This window comes from Charadrius vociferus, unplaced genomic scaffold (assembly GCF_000708025.1).
Source record: "Charadrius vociferus isolate BGI_N301 unplaced genomic scaffold, ASM70802v2 scaffold19, whole genome shotgun sequence".
NCBI classification, from domain to species: domain Eukaryota; kingdom Metazoa; phylum Chordata; class Aves; order Charadriiformes; family Charadriidae; genus Charadrius; species Charadrius vociferus.
This window is the reverse complement of record NW_009650173.1, coordinates 3768694-3795270: the sequence shown is the minus strand read 5'-3', so window position 1 is coordinate 3795270 and position 26577 is coordinate 3768694. Positions and strand designations below refer to the sequence as shown.

The 26577-nt window shown below is 35.9% G+C and overlaps 1 protein-coding gene across 1 annotated transcript in view; it reads right to left on the bottom strand.

Annotated features, from left to right (window-relative positions):
* DCDC1 (doublecortin domain containing 1) overlaps window positions 1-26577 on the bottom strand; it is a 193963-nt gene that overhangs the window by 155330 nt on the left and 12056 nt on the right. The window contains 2 exon segments of the mRNA XM_009892706.1: window positions 16959-17020; window positions 17022-17164. Of these exon segments, the coding sequence (XP_009891008.1) occupies window positions 16959-17020; window positions 17022-17164 (205 nt within the window).

Below are 26577 nucleotides of genomic sequence, written 5' to 3'. Positions count from 1 at the left end.
ACTTTGAAGTGCTTTATTTATATTCAAAAAATGTTTCAACTAAATAATTATTTAAATTAGTTTTATGGGAAGATCTATGAGACCATTAAAAACTGCATGTGCAGAACAAGCAATGAAAAATGATTGCTTTAGAGAATTTCCACAGAAGGAACATCACAGCTAGGCACAGTATGCAGCAAGAAAAGATGAGACATACGACATCCCACACCAAAAAAGAGACACTATTAACTCCTTTATTGTGGGCTTTGCAATTAGAGGAGAAGCATTTCACTTTCCTAACAGGCACTGCAGCTTACGCAATACATGTCACACTTCTTTATGACACAGTGCCAATCGTTGGTTTTATACAATTAGTACATTTGAAAATTAAAACAAAAAAGCAGACTTTTAAAGAGTGGGACAACTCACCTGTTTGCAACAGTTTGCAGACTTTAATCGTTGGTGCAGGGCCAACAGAACTCCTTGGATATAAATCTTTGCTCCTGAGAGGCTGAAACCTTCTCTCTTAGAGACCCAAAAAGGTCCACACAAAGGTGTGATGGAATTTTGCAGGCATCTGTCAAGCAGAGGAGCTATGCAAAGAAAAGAAGAAAAAGGGAAAAAAAAAGAAAATGCATTCTTTTGACCCAAGTGAAATATACAGCCTCTAACGCAGCCTCAGCATCAGAACTAACCCTTAATATCTATTATTTATATCTGACCTGGGTTAAGTCTTGGAAAAGCAACTCCTGCATTTGTAGTGGCCACCATGAAGGACGTATTTATATTAAGACACCCCCCATGAAAGACTCATAAGCTTCGTGAGCACACCTGAATAGTTCTGAAGTGTGCCTAACTAGCTGTACGGAGTGTCATGGTGTGCACTGATTGCCTTATCTTCTCATTTATCACAGATGAGTTGGAACCAACCTTGCTGAAATCTACTTGCATTGTCCTGATAAAATTGCAAGATCCATGTTGTTTCTGTACACGGTTTCCTGTTGAGGAGCTTACATATATATACCTACTATATTATAAATGGTAACATTCATAAAATATAATCCCACTCTGATAAGCCATTTTATTATAACATTCTCATTGCCACTACTCAAAAAGCAACTTCTAACAAATAAAAATGCTCAGTGTAGCTGTTTAATAATGAGGACAGGTCAAATGAAAAGATAGATAAAATTGATTCATGGCAATGGTCTCAACAAGATCTTTTTCTTGCTGTTCTTAGATTTCAAAATACTGTCAAGGTTGAAAGCATTTTCTTGAAGGCACCTAATGTGTGACAAATAGGAATGATTCTTTTGGCTTCAGGCATTACTGAGATGCATGTGCTTTGCAGATATTTTTGTGTAACGCATACATGGGCTTTTCTTATATGACAAAATAAAATAGCATTAAGTAGCATTTCAGGCTTTTACCTGATATTGTATAAGGGAAGGGGAAGGGGAAGGGGAAGGGAAAGGGGAAAGGAATAAAAAGAAAAAAACACCAAAATCTGTTTCTACTTGTAATAGACAAGAAAATACAAAGAATAATAAACCATATAAAGCATATTAGTGAACAATGCAAATAAAATTGTAAACATAATTTTCCCATCTAGCCAATTTATGGTCATAAAGATTATTACTTGCCATATAGACTTAAATGGTGGATTTCCTAGTACATAAATACTAACAAAGAACTACATGTTTTGCCAAAGAAAATACCAGTAGATGAATTACACTTTACATATTTTATTGAGGAGACAAACATTGCATCTAGACATGACAAATATTGAGCCTCAATAGGTGTTCACTCAGTTGTGAGAACAGAGTCTGAACTAAGACCTTAGTTAAGAAACTTTCATATGTGAGTTCTTTTATAACTGGAGACTTTTGGACAAATAGAACATATCATACAGTTAAGTACACCTTCAAAGAGGAAGAAATAGGTAAACATGCAACTGACTGTACTTTGCCCAAGTCAGTGTGTTTTATGAATGATTTAAGCATATGTTTAAGCAAAACCCTGTGTTTAATTTTGTGAAAGGCATTACTTTTTAAAAAATCGTGTTAAAATCCAAGTCTTCTTACTTCCACAATTTCATGATATAATCTTATCATCTAGTCACTAATTTCATACATTCTCACATAAACAATCCTGAGCTTCCATATAGTATGTTTACTTTTCCAGCAGATATCCTTGCACCTACTTCCATCCTGCATATTTAGCATAAACTGCCTTTTCTGAATTAGTTGGCAAAGCCATTAAAATTTAATTACTTAAATCCTGTTGAAGTTCCAACATTGCTGTGATATTTACAAGACTGTACAATCTCAATTCAGCAAGATACATGAATAGAAGAATAAATAAAAGCACTACAAAAATTCTGTTTAAATCTAAAGGACTATCTACATGGTTAATGAAATCCATCTAAGTAATATCTTGAATGAAAACCTATCACATGATTCTTCCAAAGTAATTTAGAATTGTCTGTAAGTCTGCCATGTACTTTCTCTTTGTTATGTAAGTGGAAAATGGCATGCAGAACCTTGTGTCACTGACAAATGGGACGAGAGAAGCAACGCAAGAAGACGTGGAAAGATACATACATGGGTTCAATGCTCTACAGGGACTTAAAAAAAGAAAATGAGCTGAAACCTTGTCCCTACTTAAGTTTATGATAAAAATCCCATTTATCTAAAGGGAGACCAGACTTCACAAAATAAGGCTGACGAGGATTCACTGAACAAGGTTAATATGCATATTAAACTACTCTTACTGATTGTCCTAAAAGGTAATACTGCAAAACTTTTTCAAATCATAGAATCACAGAATGGTTAGGGTTGGAAGGGACCTCTGGAGATCATCTAGTCCAACCCCCCCGCCAGAGCAGGGTCACCTACAACAGGTTGCACAGGACAGCGTCCAGGTGGGTTTTGAATGTCTCCAGAGTGGGAGACTCCACAACCTCTCTGGGCAGCCTGTGCCAGTGCTCCACTACCCTCAAGGTAAAGAAGTTCCTCCTCACGTTAAGATGGAACTTCCTATGTTCAAGTTTATGCCCATTACCCCTCATCCTATCACTGGGCACCACTGAAAAAAGACTGCTCCCATCCCCCTGGCATCCTCCCTTTAAGTATTTGTAAGTATTAATAAGATCCCCCCTCAATCTTTTTTTCTCTAGGCTAAAGAGACCCAAGTCCCTCAGCCTTTCCTTCTATGAGAGATGTTCCAATCCCCTAATCATCTTTGTAGCCCTTTGCTGGACCCTCTCCAGCAGATCCCTGTCCTTCTTGAACTGGGGAGCCCAGAACTGGATGCAGTATTCCAGATGCGGCCTCACCAGGGCAGAGTAGAGGGGGAGGATGACCTCCCTCGACCTGCTGGCCACACTCTTCTTGATGCACCCCAGGATGCCATTCGCCTTCTTGGCCGCCAGGGCACACTGCTGGCTCATGGTCATCCTGTTGTCCACCAGGACTCCCAGCTCCCTTTCCACAGAGCTGCTCTCCAGGAGGTCAGCCCCCAACATGTACTGATGCATGGGGTTATTCCTCCCCAGATGCAGTACCCTACACTTGCCCTTGTTGAATTTCATGCCACTAAAGCGAAGACTCCAAACCAGAATGCATACTATATAGCATTAAATATTTGTTTTTAAAACCCATTTTTTCAGGATACAGCCATGCATTTAAACATGAGCAAAAATGATTTCAAGATGACAATCAGTGAATTAATACTTTTCCAGACTATTCTAATAATGCACTTAGTCCCTAACATTGAAGACAGACATAAAATTAAGCAGATTTCATGAGGTAATGAATGAGGTCTGACCAGGAACACTGTTGGGAGTGAATTTACTTCAGGAACTAAGCAGGCAATTATATCGATGTTTCATGTTATGTGATGAGGAGTGGTTATAGTCATACTTAGTTCAAACAAAATAAAAGGATGAAAATCTGATCCCAGTGAAATCTCTGGAAGCTTTACAAATAACTTAAGCAAATAAGTTTTTTACTCAGGGCTTTTAACTTAGTTACCATTAGGAAATGATTGCAAACAAAAATAAAGATAAACACAAGTACTGCTGCTTTTCTGAGTGTGAAAGCAGACTGAAACACAGCTGCAAGAAAATGTGCTTATACTAGAATTGGATTTTACATTTGAACACTAATTATAATACTATTTATTATTTTACCACAAATAATTTTAACACCAGTATAATGTGGCCATGCTGATTCACCCTCTTTGAAGGCAGTGACCTTCACAACCAGAGAGGGGTCAGTTCCAGGACCTGCTGGGACAGCTCACAAGTTAAAAGATCCAAAGTGTCACCTCTTTCAGACATGCCCAACACCCAAATTAGTCAATCACACTGAGCATCAGACCCAACCATTTCCATAAACATCAGCTGCTTCTATCCATATCAGTATTTGCTTCATGCCACACTTAACCTTTTTGTTTCCAGACTTATAGTCTCAAACAGCTTGTATTCTTTCCTTTTTTTCACATTCTTCTGAACTCCTTTTTAAAATTCCAGAAATCAATAGCATTTATTTATTAAGCATTGACTGAAGTACGAAACTATGTGTCCCTGAAAAGGGAAAGGAAAAAAGGTAGAACATCAAGACAGTAATTTCAGAAGATTATACTTTTACTGAAATTTTCCGTAAGTTTATGGCTGTTGTTATCTGGCTGGTGATTCCAGAAGATATCCCTACCACTCTAGATAAAAAATCCACTGTTGCTCAAAAATTATTCCTAGTTTGAGAATGTTTATGTTGTTCTCTTATGGAACTGACATAGATATGCAAGAATAATAATTTTCAATGAACAGCTAGCTAATTGCAGACTTCCAGCTATTTTGGCAACTTATTTGAAACAAAGAAGCTATTAGTCTGAAATAATGCCCTTTTGAAAACTCAAAGAGTGTCAATAATGAGGCCAAAATGTCTCCCAACTCCACTAGAGTGCTTTGATATTATGGCTTTACACAGCCTAAAGTCTACAAAGCAAGGTGAAAAGAATCTACAGGCAAAATTCCCCAAAGTTTTGCAAGTCTATTGTCAAGTGTTGCGTAATCCATTCAACGTTATAGCTTATCAGTCATTACAAACATTGAACTATGAAGAGGGACTATGAACAGTGTGTTAACCATAGAAAAAGAAGGCAAAGGCTAACCCGTGGAAAGAAAGTGCATGAGCTAACTAGCAATGTTCAGGAACAACTCGTAATGATGTATGGCTCTCAGGAGGTTAGAGGTTTTATTGTGAGGTCCTCATGTAATTCCTGAGAGGGAGTGATGAAAAATGAGTACTTGATCAGAAAGTGAAATAAATTTTAAAGGAAGGAAACTTCCCTTCAAGCGAAGCTAAGCAAAGGAAGGTGGTCAGAAGTTCTGGAAAATATTTTAAATGATAGACAAAATCCCTTTTCTTTAAAATTTTTATGCGGAATTTAAAATACCGCATTAGAACCCATCTGCATATTTTCTTTGTTAATCTAATAAATCTTGCGATTGCAGCAGTCTTAGCTGCTAGATAGTCAGTCATGGATAAAAGGAGAGTACCCAAGGATCTTTGCTCCTCGGCTAAGATGAACAGTGTAAATATACCTTTATTGCTTTTAGTCTCTCCCTCATTGATTTTTTTACTTTATATCATATGACAAACATTGAATTTCCTTGAAGAAAATAATTGTTTTACAGTGGAATTTTACACTCCTCTGAAGAACAGAGATGAGAAATTTTCCCTAAAACAAAACCCGTAGATTTTAAATTGATGGAGATAATGGCATGAAGCCACAGTGACAAACAGGAGAGAAAAAGCTGCTTTTTCTTTATCTTGTCTTTAAACTTGCTGAAAATGATAAGAGTGCTGCGTTGATCAAATGGATTGACAGAAAGCATGAAATCTAAAGCCCAGTAGGATATCCACAAAAAGTAAGCAGAACATCTGTAAAGGAATGAGAAAATCACCCTCAGGCAATTTGCAATCATCACAAGAGGACTGCAAAAAAATAAAAACAAATCCCCCAAAATTCAGTTTGTTAACTTTCTTCTTACTTAAAATTATTCTATTATTGGAGCGTAAACATTAGTATTATGCTAAATTATTTTCTACATCAGTTTCTCTTAGCAAATAACCTACAAAACAATAAAAGTATTTTTTTAATAAATAACAGTATCAGAATAACAGGAAAGAAACCTTTAACATATTTTCCGCTATGGGGAAAAAAAGATCTTTCAATACTATCAAAATACTAGAAATTCTTTTTACGCTTACTCCAGACAGGCTTTTCTTGAAGGTACTTTCAATATGTACCGTACACCGTATGTATATTACACAGAGGGGATGAGATTGCGCTACTATACACTGTACTTCACTGTTTCTTATTTTTAGCAAACACCACACAACTCTCTATCCAGGGCAACTGGCATGTACTATCCAAAATTGAGGTTTCTATAGGGAAACTGAGTGATGGAGAACGCGCTGTTTCCTATGTTGTTTAAATTATGTCAGTGTGTTTTTACTCAAACAAAAACTAATCTAACAGCTGCTGTGTACTTTTGTTTACATGCTATATGTCAAATCGTATTGTCCCCAAGGTACTTATGAGAGATGCTTTAGCAGTCATTTTCTTAAATACTGATGCCTATCCGAATTTGGATTTTTCCACCATTGAACAGAATGACAAGCACACGATTGCTGTACTTAAAGCAATCTTTCACAGCTGCTTTGCTTTTTCAGTGATCCCATTAAATTGACGGCATATGCCTGTGGGGTCTACAATGTTACAATACTGCTGAACAAGATGTTGATTGTACAATTCAAATTTGTACAATAGAACTTGGCTTTATTGTGGGAACTATTTCCCAGGTCATCCTTCCATTTATTTTTAACCTGAGCAGAATTTAATTTAACGACTTACCTATCTCTGTGACCTTTACTGAACACCTGGTTATATTAATTGTTTAAAAGTACAAACTCTAACACTCAGTGGTTAGTAGACAAGAAAACCTATGAAGTCTCCTCAGTTCCTAAAATGAGCATGAGTCATGTCTTTTCTTGAACTGAACGAAGTAGCTGTGCATTAAATATGCTGGCACATCTTCTGCTTGAGCAAGTGGACCGAAATGGTGTGAATTGTTAATGCCTTGCTGCTTTGGTTCACGGCTTGTGATTGATCATTTGTAACTATATCTACTCCTTGTTCCATGAAATCAAGTATGGAGTAATGGGTTCATCAGATTTTTGGGTTAAATTGAGAGTGAAGAGGTACTGTGTGTGGAAATAAGAGTTGCCATGTTCGGGGCTGGCCTTGTAACAGCATGGAATCTAAAGGCGATATTCAAAACCACTTCACTCATCATACGCTTACTGATTCTGAATAGGGTCCATTTGCAGGGGACATTTGGTAGTTTTCCAATACACTTTATGCCTCTTTCTCCACTTCTACCACCCTGAACATCTTTTTTTTTTTTTTTTTCTTTAATATTTTAAACTAGAATAGCTTATAACAGGTCAGCATGGAAAATTAATATATTTAAATAACTTGCTACGTAAAAGTAAAAACAGACTCAGACTGAAACTACTGTCCTCCTATTAATTAATGATACTACCTAAATATTAAGTCATTTGCATGACTCAGGCTATAAAGAACAAAGTTTTACTCAATATTCAGAATTATAATCTCATATTTTGTAGAAAATTAGTTTTCCAGGCAGAAAGAAAGAGTTACAATGGCCTTAATTTTACTCCTCAGTCCATTCATGTGCAGGAATGGCACAAATTTCGAGACACTGCAACACAGCTTGTGACTGCAAAGAGCAGTGTGTGGGACCACAGCAAATACAAGCCAACAGCAACCAGAAGTGACAACTTGCGATGGCCTGCAGGAGAGTAATCACGTTACAGTATCTCCACAGAACTAGAAAGGTAATGTATGTCAGTATCAAACTTGCTGCTAAGCTCACAATGTTCTCTTTGTGCAACAGAGGCCTCACTATACTTACTGTGCTATATCATCTTCTCTGGTTAAATTTCACCAATTCAGAATAAAACATACCAACTTGTTTCCATTGTTTTAAAACAATTTACAGAAGCTATTTAATCACATGTGAACGTTTAACTCGGAATGAATGAATCACTCTAGTCACATGAAACTTACAACCTGGTTTTCCTTCAGTTCTTGTGCTGAAGTTCAGAGACAAAACTAAAATCTGGAGAAATTTAAGACCAAAAGAGAAATACAGAGTAATAATTGACTACTATTGCTCCTCATTTAGTAGCAAAGAATGAAATGCAAGGGAATTAAATGGAAGGGAAGTGGAAAGGAGTGTACTGCATGCACACCTCTGTGTATATGTGTGATGATTATAGCCGTATAAAAACAGGAAGAGAGATACAGCAGTTTAGTTCAATTTAATCCTATCTAGGTCATATAAGATCTTAATTCTTTGTTTAATATTTGTCTTGAATGTAAATATAGTGCAAGTCTACAGCAAGCTAGTTGATGGACAAGTGTTTTCATTAAGAGTTTTGGGAGACTTCAATCCATGCAACGCTGGAGGAATACAGGAAGCAATCGTGATTGAAGAAGCTGCTTTTTTCAGAACTCTTTGAAAGTTCTCCATCTTTTTCCCTCTTTTCTCCTGTCTTTATGTTAGCACTAGAGAAACCTCACTGAGGTCTAGTTTCTACATTTAAGTATTTAATCAGGCTCTTTTTAACTAGTTAGACTTACGACGGCTTTGTTGGCTTATAATTGTTGTTGGGAAGATTTCCCACACTTAGGCAAGGCGCCGTGCCACCATTTGGAAGAAGTTTATCAAGCCTATGGAAGTCTTGTATTAAAACCAATAATTTTCCTGGGTATTTCCTTTTTTAAATTGTGACTAACTTGCAGATGCTCATCTCTATGTTCAAACATTCAGGGCTGAAGCAGTTACAGAAACCTGTCCAGATGAAATTGCAGCAACCAGCCAATGAAAGGCCAAGAAGGCTTTCTCAGCCACACTATGCTTAGAATTCTTGAAAATAGTTGGTTCTCATGCATTATTGCAGTCCACTTGGTAAGTTCACAGAATCACAGAATGGTTGAGGTTGGAAGGGACCTCTAGAGTTTGAAAGAAGAAAAGGAACAATACATATTGCCTAATTCAATAAGCATACAATTTCTGTAGAAGGAAGAGAAATGTTCTGGAGAAAATGAGGGTTAACCATAACTATGAGCTCAGAAATTAATTTCTTTCAGGCAAAAGGCTCACTCCTAATGGGCTATGGTTTAAAAAAATACTACCTATGAAGGGATTCAGATTTCATAGCAAGCAACGCCAGATACTACTCTAAAAAATATTACTTAAAAACCAAAGATGCTGTTCTCCATTCAACCAGGTATACATACTGCCAGTGAGAAGAAGGAGGAAAAATTGATCTCATGTCATTTTTTTTGCACTCTAATTTACTGAGTCAAGTAAAGACAATTTATAATGGAACTTAATGCTGTTTCAGTCCTTTGTTGGTTACAACTGATCGTGTCAGCAGCTACACATTTACCAGACCAATTCAAACAACTTTTTTATTTTTCCTGCTCATACTGTGCTTTCAACACTAAACAGAGTAAGTTATGTAGAGGGGGCTACATTCTGTACGTCAAATAAATGCAATAGATTCAGTTGCACTTTCCAATGGAGTTTTAGAACTTCATGCACATGCATGGAACTGAGGCCTCAGCATTTAGTTTTATTTAAGTACCAAATTTTCATGTAAAATGTATAATCCTTCTACTATTGTATACAACATATAGAATAATAAATACATTGTACATACAACATATTAGTAGACATTTACTATAATAACAACATTGTCTATATAATAAATCATTTACACTATATTATATTATATTCCTTTATATTAAATTCCACATATTATTATAAATTGGGCTGAATAGACCAATTAATTAGCTTCATCTGTTGATTCCAGTTCTTACTGGTCTGACAAATCAATGAACGTACTCCGTTAAGAACAGGCAATAGAGGTATAAAAGGAGAAAAATACTGTGGAGCACACAGTACCTGATAGTAAGCATAGAGCCGATTTTTATATCTCCATGGGAAACGTAATGATACATGCTCCACTGAGATGTGCTTCTAAATTCAGAATTATGATCCTAGCTAGGTTAAGAATAAAAGCACCTCTACCTATGAGATCAATGCCGGCTTCCTTTTCCTGGATCTGTCAAACAAGGATGTGTCCACTAAGTTCCACCTCTGAGGATAGAAATGTTAGTGCAGAAAAGAAATATCTGGGTTGATTCTTAGACAGGTCATGTAAGTGGCATCAAAGATACTTTTGTCACAGTACAGGATTTCACAGTGAAGGCAGGGTTGAGTGTTTCATGGTGACTGAGTTATATTTAAAAGCTTGTTTTGAAGGAAATATTTTAGTAGTAACTTATGCTTATACACAAATGCTGCAAGTGTAGTTTCATAGCTTGTGATTATAAAGAAAATGAGGCACACAAAGGTTTAATCCATGACTTACTATCCAATGTGCCACTGATGACATCAGTACCATAAATTGAAAGTGCCATTAAAGAGATAAATAGTTCCATCACATGGAGCAGTAAGGCCCTGAATATATCAGGTGGGTTTTTTTTCAACAGTACTGACAGAGTATACGTCCAGTTTCTCCTCAGACAGTTTTGGGGTATATTTAGCTGAGACTATCATGCTCTTCTTATTACAACTATTTTCATGAGCATCCTCTATATTTTATTTAATAATCAAGAATCTTTTTATGTATCTATCTATCTATCTTTGATTTGAAAGTAGCTGTAAACTTTGAAATAACAAGACAATCCTCATAATGAAAAGCACCTTCTCTCTTCCTAAAACGTGGCCAGGGAATGCTATCTGGCTTGTGAGGAGAGTCAAAAACCCCTGAAAACTCTCCCAGCTGGGATGAAATCTGATTAGCTTCTCTGAAAGTCATTAGGACTAGAAGAGAAGCAGACCACTTACACAGACATAGACATAGAATTTCAGACTCCTTTTGATGATATACAAATGCTACACCTTCCTCAGATACTTCTCCCACTGTATGAAGAATATTTATAGATGCAGGCACCTCTTGAACTTATTTATTTAAAACCTTGTACGAAAAATCTTTAGTCTGAATAACAAAGAGAACTATTCAGAAATAAGGATAAAAATGTCACACTAATATATACTTAAATACTTAATTAAATTTATAGTACAAAGATACAGCTATCTGTTAGAAAACAGTCCTGAAGAAAAGCTCAAAGAAATAATTCTTAGCCTTCTTAAGCAATAGTTGGAATGATGTCTTATTTATAGACCATATACAAGTATAGAACAGATAAACTGTGTATGTGTTATGCCATTGAAACTGTAAGAAAAAGCTCTCAGACTAATGAAGTATCCAGAGGAAAAAAAAAAAAAAGACATGCAATCACTGAAAAAAGGATGAAAAAATATGTAAATATTAAAATGCTAGAATTACATAAAACAATAGCTTTAGTCATGAGCTTATTTGCTGAGTATTTGCCATTCTTAATTTGATTTAAGGGTACCAACCTACACAAAAGATTAAAAACATAAGTCCAGATTTGCTTTTCAGTTCTAAATCCTTGATGTAGTAAACAAAAAGACTGTCCTACAAATGCTACTTATCACTTACAATATTGCCATTTTTTCCTCTACATACATTGTATTTGTACCTCACTGAAGAAGCAAGATTCATCCTCAGTGTCCAATCAGCTGAAAACTTAAAAAAAAGAAAGCTGTTACTGCAAATAAGTAAGACCCAGTTCTTTAACAAATACGTTAAGAAAACCAAAAATGCCCCACCACAGTATAAATATGCTCTAAACAGCTACAAATTAAATATTTACCACTCAGAGAACAAATACCTTTGGAATGTAGTCTATACCTCACATAAAATGCTGAACCTACAGCTGTCAATCCTTCGATTTCCAGTAATGGCTATACACATTGGCAAGTACAGTATTCTATATATGCAAATTTATTAGAAATGCAAGAAATCAAATATTCCAAGTTATCCTTGGAAAAAACAGTAATTTTGAGCAGAACAAAACGTTATGTGTTTTGCACCAACTCAAAGAGCATGAAACGAAAAAGAATCTAGTTCTATCAGATGTTGTACGCATACGTGTAACAGGAAGCTCTACTTCAAAGACCTTACGAAGTAAGATGCAGAAGGAAAACTGTTATTAATTCTAATTAGTTTAGCCACACAAAAAGATGGATATGCTGTGTAAAATTTTTTAATGTGTATTCATAGAGCATATATAGTAATGGCAGAAAAACAACGTAATGCAGCAACGTCTTAAAAGTGACTTCAGCAAAAGCCTCCTTAGCGGTGGAAAGCGTATGGCCTACTACTGCACATTTGAATTACACTGGGTGCTGCAGAAGAGAAAGACAGGCTTGATTTTCCCTACTACACTTTTATGTTAACTGAGTATTTTGACTGGAGTATGCATGCCTTGAATAAAAAGATATGTTAAACTCTGGAAATGTCCCAATTGTTTAATTTAACCTCTGATACCCATTAAACATCCACGTTTTTCTCTTACTTAAAATGTTTACTTCTAAATGACTTTTCATTCTACTAGCAGAGATAGAAACTATATTTAGAAACATTTAGAACAACACACCCCAAACATAATAATGTTTTGGCTTGTTGTATACAAACACAATAGGGGATATCACAAGCCATTTCTTGTGCCCACTCAAATTCTAAATATGTTTATTGTCCATGTACACATTGTTCTGATTTTTCCTAGTCATGCATTACAGCTATTGTTTTAGAGAGAATCTTCCCACTATTAGGATTTTATGCTGAACCAAGTTTTCAGATTGAATAACATAAAGTCATGTAACTCAGCCAATTTAAAACATGCATTTCTTGATAGCATCCTTTTAAGTACTACTTGCTTGCCACACTTACTTCAAAATAACTGATTATGGAATATTTAGTCTACCTTCCTCCAGCTCATACAGAAATCATAATACTTGAGAACATATACAATAGCTGTTTTTATATTATGCAATACAATGCGAATGCAAATTTTATGAAAGAGGTGAATCATCACCATAGAAGTTGTGTGATTAAAGCAGAAACTGTCACTGAAATGATTCTACTGAAATTACCTGTCATTCTCTGGAAGAAAGTCTAAGATAGATAGCACACAAGTTACTTTTTGATGACAGAAATGGCAATACTTTGACCAGGAGAAATTCATTGTTCAGGGAACTGTTGAAAAGAAAAGGCAGAAGAAAATACTAATGACATTATTCACCCATCATGCCTATTTCAGGTCAGCCAGGTGCATATCCTAAGCTGTCTTTTTCAAGGTGCTCATAGAGAAAACAGAGCCAAAGTATGAAGAAAAATGTTATCAATCTTGAAAATTTTAATAGGAACATGTCCCATTTTACAAAGCCCACATTCAGCTGCAATAACACATGTTCAAGTGTGAAAAACACATCTACAGCAACAGAATCCACATTCCACAAATGACATTGCACACCAAACTTAGGCGAGATGCTGCCTCTCCAAAGAAATACAATTGTATATAGGACAAAGAGAAAACACTATCAATACAGTTTTGTGTTTCCTTGGGTTTGTTTTTTTTTTCTTTTCACTTCCAACTGTAATTACAGTAGCTTTGATGCTGTTCTAACATGCACAAACATGGAACTTTTTTGAAGGTGTTGCATACCACTTCAGATTGCTAAAATACAATATATTTCTTGCCCATTTTTGCACGAATTTGAGCCCAAAAGTCATTTTTTGACCCAGTTCTAACCTAACTCAGATCACTTTTTCTGGCAAGGGAGAAGATGGGAAAACAGGCAAATATATTACAACTTCTTATGATGGAGTCAAGGTACTCCAAAAGTTGTAGCTTCTGATTCTTTAAAACTGAAAGTTCCTTAGCTTTGTAGGCAGTTGCCCAACTGAAAATTCCCATCTCAAACAGATTTGGGAGAACCAGGTTCAAGTCTAATCAGAACCAAACAGAATGAGAACCTGTACTTGGGTCTCCCCTATCAAATTCTAGTCTTGTATCTCTGTCTTAAAAATATTTGGGAAGATCTTAGCTCAGTAACAGTACTTTAGACATTTTCTAAACTTTGGCAGGTCAGAAAAACTGTTTCATACTAGTTCAAATATGAAGCAAATAGAAAAAAAAAATCACTATTTATCTTGTCTCTTCTTTCAAATTTTCTAAACATACTTATCATTCTTTCCAGTTTTAATTGCATAAGAATAGGCATTTTCAGCATGAAAATGATACTTTCCTTCAATGAATTATGAATCCTATTTGACAGACATCAGTATATTGATTGCTGGATCGCAGATGTGGGTTTCTTCCAACAGAAGCCTGTACCGTGACTAAATGGAGATGGGAGGAAGACTGTGAAGATTGTACAGTCTAGTAAATCTGCCTTTTGAGAATTGAAACAGAGACAGCAATCGCTCAGCGTGTCCTTTTTTCTCATTCATTCAGTGATACGGACCTAGCATAACTGAAGTGAGAATGTTATCACTTTTGTCAGGATTTCAGAACAAAAAGATCCAACATCCTTCAGTTGCGCTTCAGACCTTCCTCCTAAGATACCACCAATATTTGGTGAATTCACACCACTCTTTGCATAGCCGGTCCACTTTTTCATTAATTGGTAAAAGTGTGAAAAGAAATAATTACTGACTACAGAGAAAAAACCATACTTTTCACAAGTAGCAACAATCTGCTGAGCACTTTGCTTATTACACATAGAAAAAAACCACATTTCAGTTGTGGGGGTTTCTTTAAAATCATGCTAAGTGAATGGCTAAGTGAAGGAATAATGTCCCATTCAAATAATAAATCATATTTGTATTCAAGTAAAAGGAAAACACTCTGCTTCTGATATATTCTTTGTGATTTGACTACACCATGACTGGGGTTGTCCCAAATGAGGGCAGTATGCTAGGAAATTATCAACATATGCACCATATGTACCATATGCTGCCTTTATTCTTCCACTTTTCTTTAGACGTCCACTCAAAGACGGGATATAGGACTAGATGAAAGTCTAGTCTGACACAGTATTGCAATTTTTACAGTCATTTGTTTTTGTTTTCAATTTATAAGCAAGAAATAAGTTTTCTTTTTAAATCACTAGACTGGATGAAATACCATTTTGAAGATTTTAAAATATTTTTATTTTATACTTACGGTTACCTTAATACCTGAGACACTGATTTTCAAACTACTTTAAATGTGTCAACCTTTAAACATTCATCTTTCAATGGAGGATCAGATGTTTGCATAAAATTCAAACATGATTCGCGTATAAAGATACAAGCTTTCCTTTGGCGTTAGTTCTCTTTCTTCTGCACCAAGTGGTACATACACGCTAGAATTTTTCCAACATTTTTTCTCTTTCAGACTCACTTGTTTCTTTCCACTCCCATGCAACCTTTTTTCTTGTGCTGGCAAAAGTATTTATGTGGGTGTACAGTGAATCAGATTCCAGAAACTATCCCAGATTAAAATTGACTATTTTAACTGGTTTATTTTTGGTATACGTCATCTTCCCTATGTGCTTCACTGAATGACAGAACAAAACCCTGGTGATGTCAAGGGAGCTGCAGAAGTCCTACAATGACAGGGCACAAGTGGTGGAGGCTTCTTCTGGAACACACTGACTTGACATGTACTCAAAACTATGGCCTCCGTCCGGTTTTGTGTGATGTTCAAAAATTACTGCTGAACATTTTTGCTCTGATGTACAGAAAAGTTTGTTCTGTGTGTTTTGACTATCCTCATCATGTTGAAAGTATCCTGAATGTTCTAGTTAGACAACAGGGTCTAAGAACATTTATTGCAGAAGTGTTATTATTCACATTTGCATGCAATTTTTTAATATAAATTAGCACCAATGCTGACAGTATTAAAGCTAGTTTTATATTACAAAATATGGGATATTTAGCACAGGCAACATTAGAAAACTGACAGACATATGACCTTTCATTAACTGAGCCAGATATAGTTCTTCTGGGTATTATTTTAGTATATGAAAATTATAATTGTCCTACAGACTTAAAAAAACTTGGATTACACAATTCAGAGAGGGCTAAATGCTAATATTCCAGGCAATCAAAATTTGTTACATGCAGTGGAAATCTTTGCAAAGTATTCTATGTTGTGAATTAGCTCTAGGTTTGAAAAGTATTTAGAATTTATTTTTAGAAACTTATTTCAAATATATGACAGAGTAATAATAGAAATGAGGTGATATAAAGTATATAAGCCATGCTTGGTTTGGGACAAATAAATATACTCTTCTGGAATTACCTGAAAACAAAGAGTATAAATTCTTCCAAAACCTACCAAATTGCCAAGTAATAAAATGCCTTATAATGGAAAAAGGATTCTTGTATACAACATAACTATAAAATATGTTGTTATATGGTTACAGTGTCATATCTTTTAAGAAAAATATTTTAACTATTGAACATTTATAACTAAATATCTAACCTAATCAAAATTGACCGTATTTTCAAACGTATAACCCACGCCTCAGATAATCTTAGATATAATGTTCCTTGGGTATAAATACTCAGAAAACGTACTGTTAGCACACACAAAACTAGGATAAAGATAGGCATAATCAGAGGGAAGGTGGCTACAAAGCAAAGACAAGCAGATTATAGAGCAGGGGGGATTTCAGGAAAGAGGGAGCACAGAAGTAAAATTCCCCTTATCTAATCTGAACATACATATAACCCCAGTTCTGTTGAACTCCAAGGCTTTGTAATTTAAGGGATTTTTTGGTTTTTGTATTTTTAAATAATCTATAGTTGGCCGAGAGCAATAAAACCACAGTAACAATGAAGGTACTGTGGAGATGCATTCATTTAAACATGCTAATAAACAAAGGTTACCTTTCCAATTTGATTTTGTGATGCAATAGTCTCATAGTTATCCTGCCCTGTGCAGTTCTTAAACACTAAAATTCTGTCAGAGGTGTCCTCAACAGTTTTCTACATGCAGTTGGCAATGACAGGCTTGGTTTTCTTTTGCTTGACACCACTATGAAGACCCAGGCCTTTCACTGTCCAAGACACTTTCTTCATTAATGACAGATGGTCTGAAAGAAAAAAAGAAAAAAAAAAAAGTTAATATTTGGCTTCAAGATTAAAACCGGACACACCATGCTCCCTGTTCCCTATTACCTTAAAAATACACACTGGTCTGTCTCCACTTAGGTGCTGGTATTTTCTGAAATACTACCACCAGCTTCCTACTAACCGTGACATAAGCTGTAGCAAGCTGTCTGCAGTGATAGCCTGCATAAATCATCATTCCTGAAGGGAACAGATGTTCAGGGTATGAAAGAGTAATACCACAATTTAGTCATAATTAAAATTCACCTTAGCATGCCTCTATCAGTGAGCAGAGAGGAACATTTCACTTCTCACCTACAAAAATGAAATGCCTCTCATTTCTTCTGCTTCAGGAAAATTAAGCCTGAACCTTTCATACATTTTTTGAGTTCCATATCTGACACTGCATCATATCAATGACATTTTTATTTCACTTCGACTCTTATTGTTTTTCCTTTTTCCAAACACTAGAAAATGACCTCTAAATGGTGTCCTGCCTCTGCACAAAATGCACTTACAATTAAATCTTTGAAGGAGAATGTTGTACCTTGCATGCAGAAATATAATCATTAGCTATCTAGTTACAGATCAAAACTGTGCCAATAAACATACTCATTGTACTGATAACAATTCAGTCTGAGCTAGCTGGATATTTAAAAACTGAGGGGCTGATGGCCTTTAAAAATTATTCAGTAATCTAAGATCACTAAAATCAGTGGGAGTTAGAGGATTAACTCAGTCAAAAATTTGATCCTTAGCTTTGTAACTGCCATTAATGTTAACGGAATGTCTCTATACACATAATTTCAAAAAAGTAAGCCTCATATTGCTATTATTACAGTTGGATTACATTAGATGCATGACAGTTCTGAACAATGTGTTTCAATTCACAAATCTTTATATCATGAGGCTACTTATTATGAAATATAAAGCATGTATTGATTATGTTAATAAGTATGTCTCTAAAGCCACTAAAGTGTAAACGGCTGAGCTTTTCATACCTATTTAAAGTTCTAAGACAAAAGATAATTTATCTTCTCATCAACATTGATATTGGCAATAAATTTGAAAAAATTCTCATTAAACCATGGTTTAGTTTCCCAACTAAGTATCTTTAGTGACTGTCAATTTATGGAACTTCACATTGGGTTCTAAAGTCCATGGATTAGATCCTCATTGAATGTAAATTAGCTAACCTTATTGAATTCAGTACAGCTACATTAATTTACCAGGATTAAGAATGTGAATTTATAAATCTATTAATCTAGTAGGGATCATTTTGTAAGCAATGTGACTTCTCAACAAGTAAGTGAATTTCAAATTCACCTTTGAAAAATTTTGGTTTGTTTTCTTTCACAAGGATGCATCTACATTAGTGTTCTAGTTCAAAGACTGCAATTTTTAAGTGAGGAACCTATAGCTTCCACTTAATGTATTTTGATTTGTATCACAGAGCAGTTTCAAAGCATGCAAACTGATATCCTTTGGGTGAAACTAAACCAATGGATGTGCTCCAGAGGTGTACCTAAAGCCCTTCCACAAGTTCACTGAGCAGACTAGAGCCAGCCCAGAGTAAAATCTCGTAAAATGTGTATATTGGGGCCATAGTACAAGTTCCTTTGCACTAACTGCTTTGTTCCACAGATCTGTTTCTCTGGTGCTGTACAACTTGTTAACACAGATGTCACTTCATTTTCCTGCTCCCTTCTCCAGAGCTCTTCCTGTTAGTTGTAGAATTTATGGATTTTGCCTTATCTTTACTTTTGAAACAGCACAAATGTGCATGTGCAGTTGTCAGGAAGGTATTCTGTGGTTGCTGTGAAAAACAACTGGCATGTGCACTTGGGATGAATTTATTAGAAATCTGCTGCTAAAACTCTTAAACATTCCCATTGCCACTGATCAGGTTCCAGCATCAAAGGACTTTGCTAACACCAGCTGTACCAAGAAGACTCTTAGGCTCAAAATAGCCATTTACATAGTATATTTAAAACCAGAATGCCAGGTAGGATACAGATGAGCGAACAGCATTCGTTCTTACCTGCCACAGCTAAAAGTAACAATGTTAAATTGGGAAATGCAGGGAGACTTCACTGAATGGTATTAACAATTCTGTGTGCTTCACGGTCCTTATTATTAAACAATTGAGAGATGTTTATTTTTATTGGTTTATTACTCACCTAGAGAGCATGAAAGTTTTACTAAATCCATTTTAGAAATGGGATCCCTGAAAAGTTGTACAGGATCTCACAGAAGAGTTTGAAACAATCTCCTCTCTAAAAGGACCTGCTCAAATATCAGCCACTTACCAGAACAGTTACTTTTTACTTCATGAACAATAACAGTTTATGAAGACATTTTTGTAATGGACATTAATTTTTATGCTAATAACTCCCCTTTGTGTGAAAAGATTATTTTGGTTGACTGTGTAAGACACCCTGTCTTACAGCATATAGGATGGCTTGACTGCTCCTTGGTCCCTCCATCAATACAGGTTCCAAGTCGCATGAGATTGTAGTAATGAGGAAGATGCATCTCAGAATTCATACGAACAGCATATTTTGAATCACTCCTTCAAGTAACTTATCCATTAATTCCGCTTCTGATCACAAGAAAACAGCAATCTGGTTATAAAGAGGTGGTTGCAAACCAGTTTTACTACTGGTTGAAAAATACCTCTACTAACATTGGAAAACAGATCTTAAGATCTCAACTGAGCAACATCAATGAGCAAAAAGATGGACTGTCTGTCATCTGGAAATTTTTGAAAATGGTATGTTTTCAGAGAAGTTGCAGAAGGTGGTTCAGCCTTGGAAGGGTCTCTAACATGCATTGACAAATCTAGTCTAAGTCTGTGCCATGATTTAGTTTGGTAGGGTATTCATTTATATAGTTATTGGACATATATTACATGCTATTTCCCATCCCATATAAGCAAGTATTAAAAGATGGCTGGGTAACAGCAAAAGGCTGTTTTTCAGTTTAGGCACACTACACTAAGTAAGTGTAGTTTGGTTTCCTCCTGAGCAGAGTGGTACTTGGAAAAGAAGTGGCAGCTGATTTAGATTATAATGAAAGATGACATAAGGTGAAACTTAGAGATCGCTTGGCATTGAATGATAAGAGCAAGTAGATGCCTAAAGGCAAATTTAGGAAGATTATAGCTGCCTAAGCCAAAGAATGTGATAAACAAAAATTTTGCCCACCCTTTAAGGTTACATCCACAGTACCCCTTAAGGCTGGCTGGAGAATTGCTCTGAAGGTCAAGCTTGTCTGTATTCTATAGTACAAGCCTGCAAGGAAACGTCAAGCACAATAGGAATAAACCCTCTAGGAATCTGCATGGCCAAAAATGCTAAGCATGACCATTTGTTCCCAGCCTTGGCTGAACAAGATGTCAATGAGGTTGTTATGTGCACACAAGGCAGGCGCTACATGGTAATGAATATACCTCTGCCGCTTCAGAGCAGTGTAGACATAAAATCAGGCACTTGAGTGTCTTTGTGTTCCCTTATTTTCAACAATAAATGACTCTCACCACCTGAAATTGTACATTGATGCTGCTGTGCATCCTTAAGCGACCATGATGCTACCTGATTTGAGAAGTTTGGCAGCCACCAATCTTTTGGGGCTTACAAACTAGGAATCTCCAAAGCAAAATTCCCTCATTGAAGGGATACTTCAGATATACTAAGTGCAGAGACAAACAGTGGTAGCACTGAGTTTATCACAAAGTAAACAAGACACGAGCATTTAAATCAAAAACCAACATGAAGAATGGTGGTAAAGTCTCATTTATAGAAGTGGCCAAGTGTTTATATTTCCTGGGTAGGAGGAGGTCAGACTCTATAATCTTCTCAGTCAAACAGACTCCGTTCCATATTTCACAATTCCCAGGAGAGTACTCGTCATCTCCAGTATGCACGCTGGATTGAGATCTCTCTCTTGTTGCTATTGGACTGTGCAGCAATAATGCAAAATTCCTGGGGAAAAAAAGAAAGAATAGCCATGGGAATCTGACTTTACAGACCATTGATAATAAAAGTACTTATTTGGAAATAGGGTAAGGATTTCATAATCCCAGTCTTACACAATGTCTAAACAAGGTGTTTAAGTGGAGGCATCAGATGAAGTTTCAGCTTCATTCCTTTCTTCAGGATTTCTTAGCACCTGTTGTAAATACTGCTTCTCTTGGACCTGACCTGTGCTTCACACTGGTGTTATAACTGAAAATGTTGTTACATTTAACAGAAGTGACTTGATGGGAGACTAGAAGGAAGTTTCTAACCCCGCTAAAAATATTTTGAGGTTTTCACATGCCTAGGATATGTGACAGAAATAGAGCAAATACGGACCATGGAATGCAGAAGATTGCGAAGGTCTGTAGGGAGAGAGGTTATACTCTATTAAACTAACAACTACAATAAGAAAAAACAAACAAGCTGTTTGTTTGTTGCAAGTCCTTCTTGCATTGCTTAAATACTTAGAACATCTACAAGGACCTACTGCTACTACTCCAAAACGAGTGGATTTCATTCACTTTCAGAGTTGGGAATAAAATGCAGCATCATTATGCAAAAGGAAGGTTGAGAGACCATGGAGAGAAGGCAGTTGAGAGGAGGTCTAACCGCAATCTTCAACTTCCTAAACAGTGGCTATAGGAAAGACAGAGAGAAATTTCTCAAAGGGGCACAGTAAAAGAACATAGAATCATAGAATGGTTTAGGTTGGAAAGGACCTTAAAGATCACTGAGTTCCAACCCCCCTGCCATGGGCAGGGACACCTCCCACTAGACCAGGTTGCTCAAGGCCAGTCCAGCCTGGCCTTGAACACCTCCAGGGATGGGGCCTCAACAGCCTCTCTGGGCAACCTGTTCCAGTGCCTTACCACCCTCAAAGTGGTGGGAAAGGAAAGGAAGGAAAAACTTCTTCCTAATGTTTAATCTAAACCTGCCCTCTTCCAGTTTATAGCCATTCCGCCTCATTCTGTCACTACCTGCCCTAGTAAAAAGTCCTTCCCCAGATCTCCTGTAGGCCCCCTCTAGGTAGTGGAAGACCGCAAGATGACATGAAGAAACAGTCACAGCTGCAGCATGGGAAAATTTGTCAAAATATAAAGAAAGAAATCCACAAAAAATAAGCAGTGGAATGGCTTGCCCAGAGAGGCTGGGGAATTTCCATCTTTGGAAATTTTCAAAACTTGACTGGATAATGCCCCAAGCAACCTATCCTACCTTTGAAATTAGCCCTATTTGAGGAGGTTGGACTAGATGACCTGCAGAGGTCCCCTTCAAGGCAAATTATGCTGTTATCTCAGTAATCTGCCATCGTGTAGCAGCTAGTTGTACACACTACTGCCAACAATAAAGTACCTTAATTTGTTAAACACTAAGTTATCACCAAGTGCTTGATACTGCAAATTTAGAAATCTTAACCTGTTTTTTTATAAGCATCATTTACATATTTTTTTATGTGATAATTTACCATATAGTTCAAAAATTAAATGACATGCTTGGTATTATGCTTAATGTTAGCTGTTGAAACGATTTAGAGAAGATCAGCACACTAATCAATAGTTTGGTACAGAAAGTGAAGATTAACTCAGCAGTTACATTATACTGAGAACTGTGGATAAGCAGAATATATTACCTAAATGGAAGTAACCCCTCCAAAACACACAGTAACATTGCTATTCCTAGTTAAAGTGTCTGTAAATCTTTAAGCATCTCAAGATAGCAGAATTACATTTCAAATTTAATATGCCAAGGAATACCTGCCTCCAGCAAAATAATTCTTAATGATAGAGGTTCACTATTAAGAATGAAGAATGTCACTTGCAGAATAACAAATATAAACTCACAGAGCACTTAAATTTTCATTTACTTTCCCCATCTAAGAACTGACTACACTGTTCATGATCTGAGCCCAGGTTTGTATGTTACACGCATTTCCTGTTACATTGAACTTATTTCAAAATTCAGTTTTCTTATTCTCCGAATACCTATCCCCTTCATTCACAATGACTTTATACTGTCATTGTGGAAACAAGAATTACAGAGTTGGAAGAAACTTTCTTCAAATGATAATAAAAAGGAATAAACTTATAGGTTTAAAGGGACTAGCACATGGCATTACAAATATATAGATATTGTATGCTATATATTATATTATGCATAAGTACTCAGAAATATCTTGTTTAACTTCTTTCTCTCCCTTCACTTTGACAGAAATAAATACCAACCAATGCCTCAAACAACCTTCATAAACTCATGAATCCAAAACTTATTGTCTGAAAAAATATTTTAATCTCTTAAAAACAGGACATAATTTTCCCAGTTCCTACTTTTTAAGAATTTGAAAATTGAGTGATAGATTTTAAAGGGTACAGAACAGTAACAGAGACATGAATCTGAAGTATATCTTACATATTAATACAATTAAGTATTAATATGATAAATACGAAACTCCTTGATGTCTATTTATGAAATAGGAAGAAAGGCCCAAGTTTCCTAAAATTTAAACACTTTAGTGGTAGCAACACATAATGTTGCATTCAGTTATGTCCTCTGTTCAAATTACAGATGCCTCTGTACTTGGGAAATATATTACGCCCAGGTCACATTCCTGTGTTTAACTAAGTTTACAGTCACTCCCTTTTCTTTAAATACTTGAGAGTTTTTTGTTTCTGCATGTTCTGAAGTGTCATCATCTATGGCCACAGGCAGAATGGCTATATTTAACTAATAATGACAGCAGTTGTCATTAGATTTTAAACTCACTAACACTAGTCTGACATATTGTTTGAAGTATGTCTTAATTCTAAATTTGATTAAAATTACAAACATCCCATCTTCTCTGCCAATCAACATATTTCATCCCCTTGCCTTGAACTTTTCGATGAACTCTTCAGGAAAATAGGTCATGGTATTAGTGTCCATTTGAACTAAAGAAGGCCCCCAGATTGTGAAAAGACTTTTATATGCTTTTCACAAAACACAAATAAAAATTTAGGTTCACCAATGAATGAGGAATGCTTTACACTATGCTTTGTGTGATAGGAATCTGAAATCTAGAATTTACTTTACAAAAATCATATTGTTTCTTCTTTTAAATAATGAAGTTACATTTTACTTTGGGAAATAATTGAAAATATGTAAGCAATAAAAATATGATTAGCAAATAAAACTGCTGATATTAGTCTAACAAAACAGGGAATCAATACTAAAAATTAAGCAAAAATTCCTTTGATTATACTTGAGCAGTCCAGAAGCAATGAAAATTGTTTCAAGAGATCAAAAATCTGGTGCTGGTACAGTTTAAAAAAAAATAATTAACATTTGTTCATGACATTTCATATGAATTCTTCCCTTATTCACACTCAAGTAAACCTGAAATTAATTGGGGAATTTAAAAGGTGTAAACACCAAACAGAATAAATGAGATAAGCCCTAAACAGACTGCAGCAACAATGCAGTATGATAAAAACATATAGAGAGTGGGTGAAAGGTTAAGACTCTGGCTCTGCACCTCAGCACAAAATTCAATTGATTTGTTGATGGTTTACAATGCAAACAATTTTGTTCCATTTGGCAGTGAGAAGAGAGAGAATGCCTCGCAGTCACCAGTGCTCTATATTTAACTTCCCCATTCCTCTCAAATTTTTCTCTTGAACTTATGTTCACTGGATCTAGAATGATAATGATTGGAAGACTGCATGTCTCATTCTGGATTGGGATGAATTTCTCCATTCTGTAGAGCTGGCAATCAATTTTGGGTTGGGTTTTTTTTATATCAGGGGTCAGAGATTTAATTATAAATTATTTTAAACAGATTCTTACTGCAATCTACAGGTTAGTGGGGATACAGATCTCAATGTTTTGCATTTCTTGAAAATTTTTTCATTTTAACACTTCTGCTAGTGCAAATAAAGGAACTAAGACGAAGGTTCTACAGGCCAAGATCCTCATCTGTTGTTATATGAAAGGTATGGACAAAACTTTCTTACAACTCCTGGTTCATTATACACATAAGGATGGCTCAGAATTTATCCTGGATTTGTCTTCCAGGATACTGCTGAGGAGGTGTTAGGACTAAGTTCAAATACTGATTAAATACAGCTGTACTTTTTACATTTAACTTACATTGTTTTGGCTCTACCTTATTGTTTCCATGTTCTTTTATTCAAATACAATTTTAAGCCATATTTGGAAAGTATTTTTCACATCTAGAATTTTTTTTTTATTACAGAGTTGCTGACTTCTTTATCACAATTATGTTCCCACTGCTTTAGATATCATAAAAATATACAGAAAGATACAGTTTCATATCCAGGCATTTTGTAGCCTAAGAACCTAATGCAGAAGTCTATGGAGGAAGCTGTATCTCTCTCTTTAAATTCCAATGCATTCTGATCCTCTTGCACTCTGATGCATCCCCCCAAACACAGTACTAATACTTAACTAATTAATACAGTATCATCTTACTCTTTGCTGCCTTAAACAAAGTTGGTCAAGAGAAACTGTAATAAAAGGATAATAAATCGGGCATTTTATTTATATATGGAATGTAGTAGAATCATAGAATCATAGATTGTTTTAGGTTGGAAAGGACCTTAAAGATCATCGAGTTCCAACCCCCCTGCCATGGGCAGGGACACCTCCCACTAGACCAGGTTGCCCAAGGCCACATCCAGCCTGGCCTTGAACACCTCCAGGGATGGGGCCTCAACAACCTCTCTGGGCAACCTGTTCCGGTGCCTTACCACCTTTAAAGTGAAAAACTTCTTCCTAATGTTTAATCTAAACCTGCCCTCTTCCAGTTTATAGCCATTCCCCCTCGTCCTATCCCTACATGCCCTAGTAAAAAGTCCTTCCCCAGCTCTCTTGTAGGCCCCCTTTAGGTACTGGAAGGCTGCATTAAGATCTCTCCAGAGCCTTCTCTTCTCCAGGCTGAACAGCCCCAACCCTCTCAGCCTCTCCTCATAGGAGAGGTGCTCCAGCCTAGATATTATCATTTCATAAAATCAGTTCTCCTTAACAGTGGAGGCTACATATAAAGGGTTTAGTCATCTGTTTTGTCTGTTTAGCAGCATATTATAACGGGTGTTTACTGGTTAACTAAACAATTCAATTTGTATAATTAATTTTATGCTTAACTAAATTTTGAATTACAGCTTTTTAATTAAAAAAAAAAAAATCCCAAACTATTCTTGAAAACATATTCCCTCTGGTGATTTTTCTACCCTGACTAATTTGCTTTACTCGGTTTTATTTTTATATATATGTGTATGTGTGTGTGTGTGAACATATTATCACTTTTGGCTATCAGTTTACAACTTCAAGTTAAGTTGTCATCTGTTATTCTGCAAAGCCTATTGGTTGCACCCAGAAATCAAGCA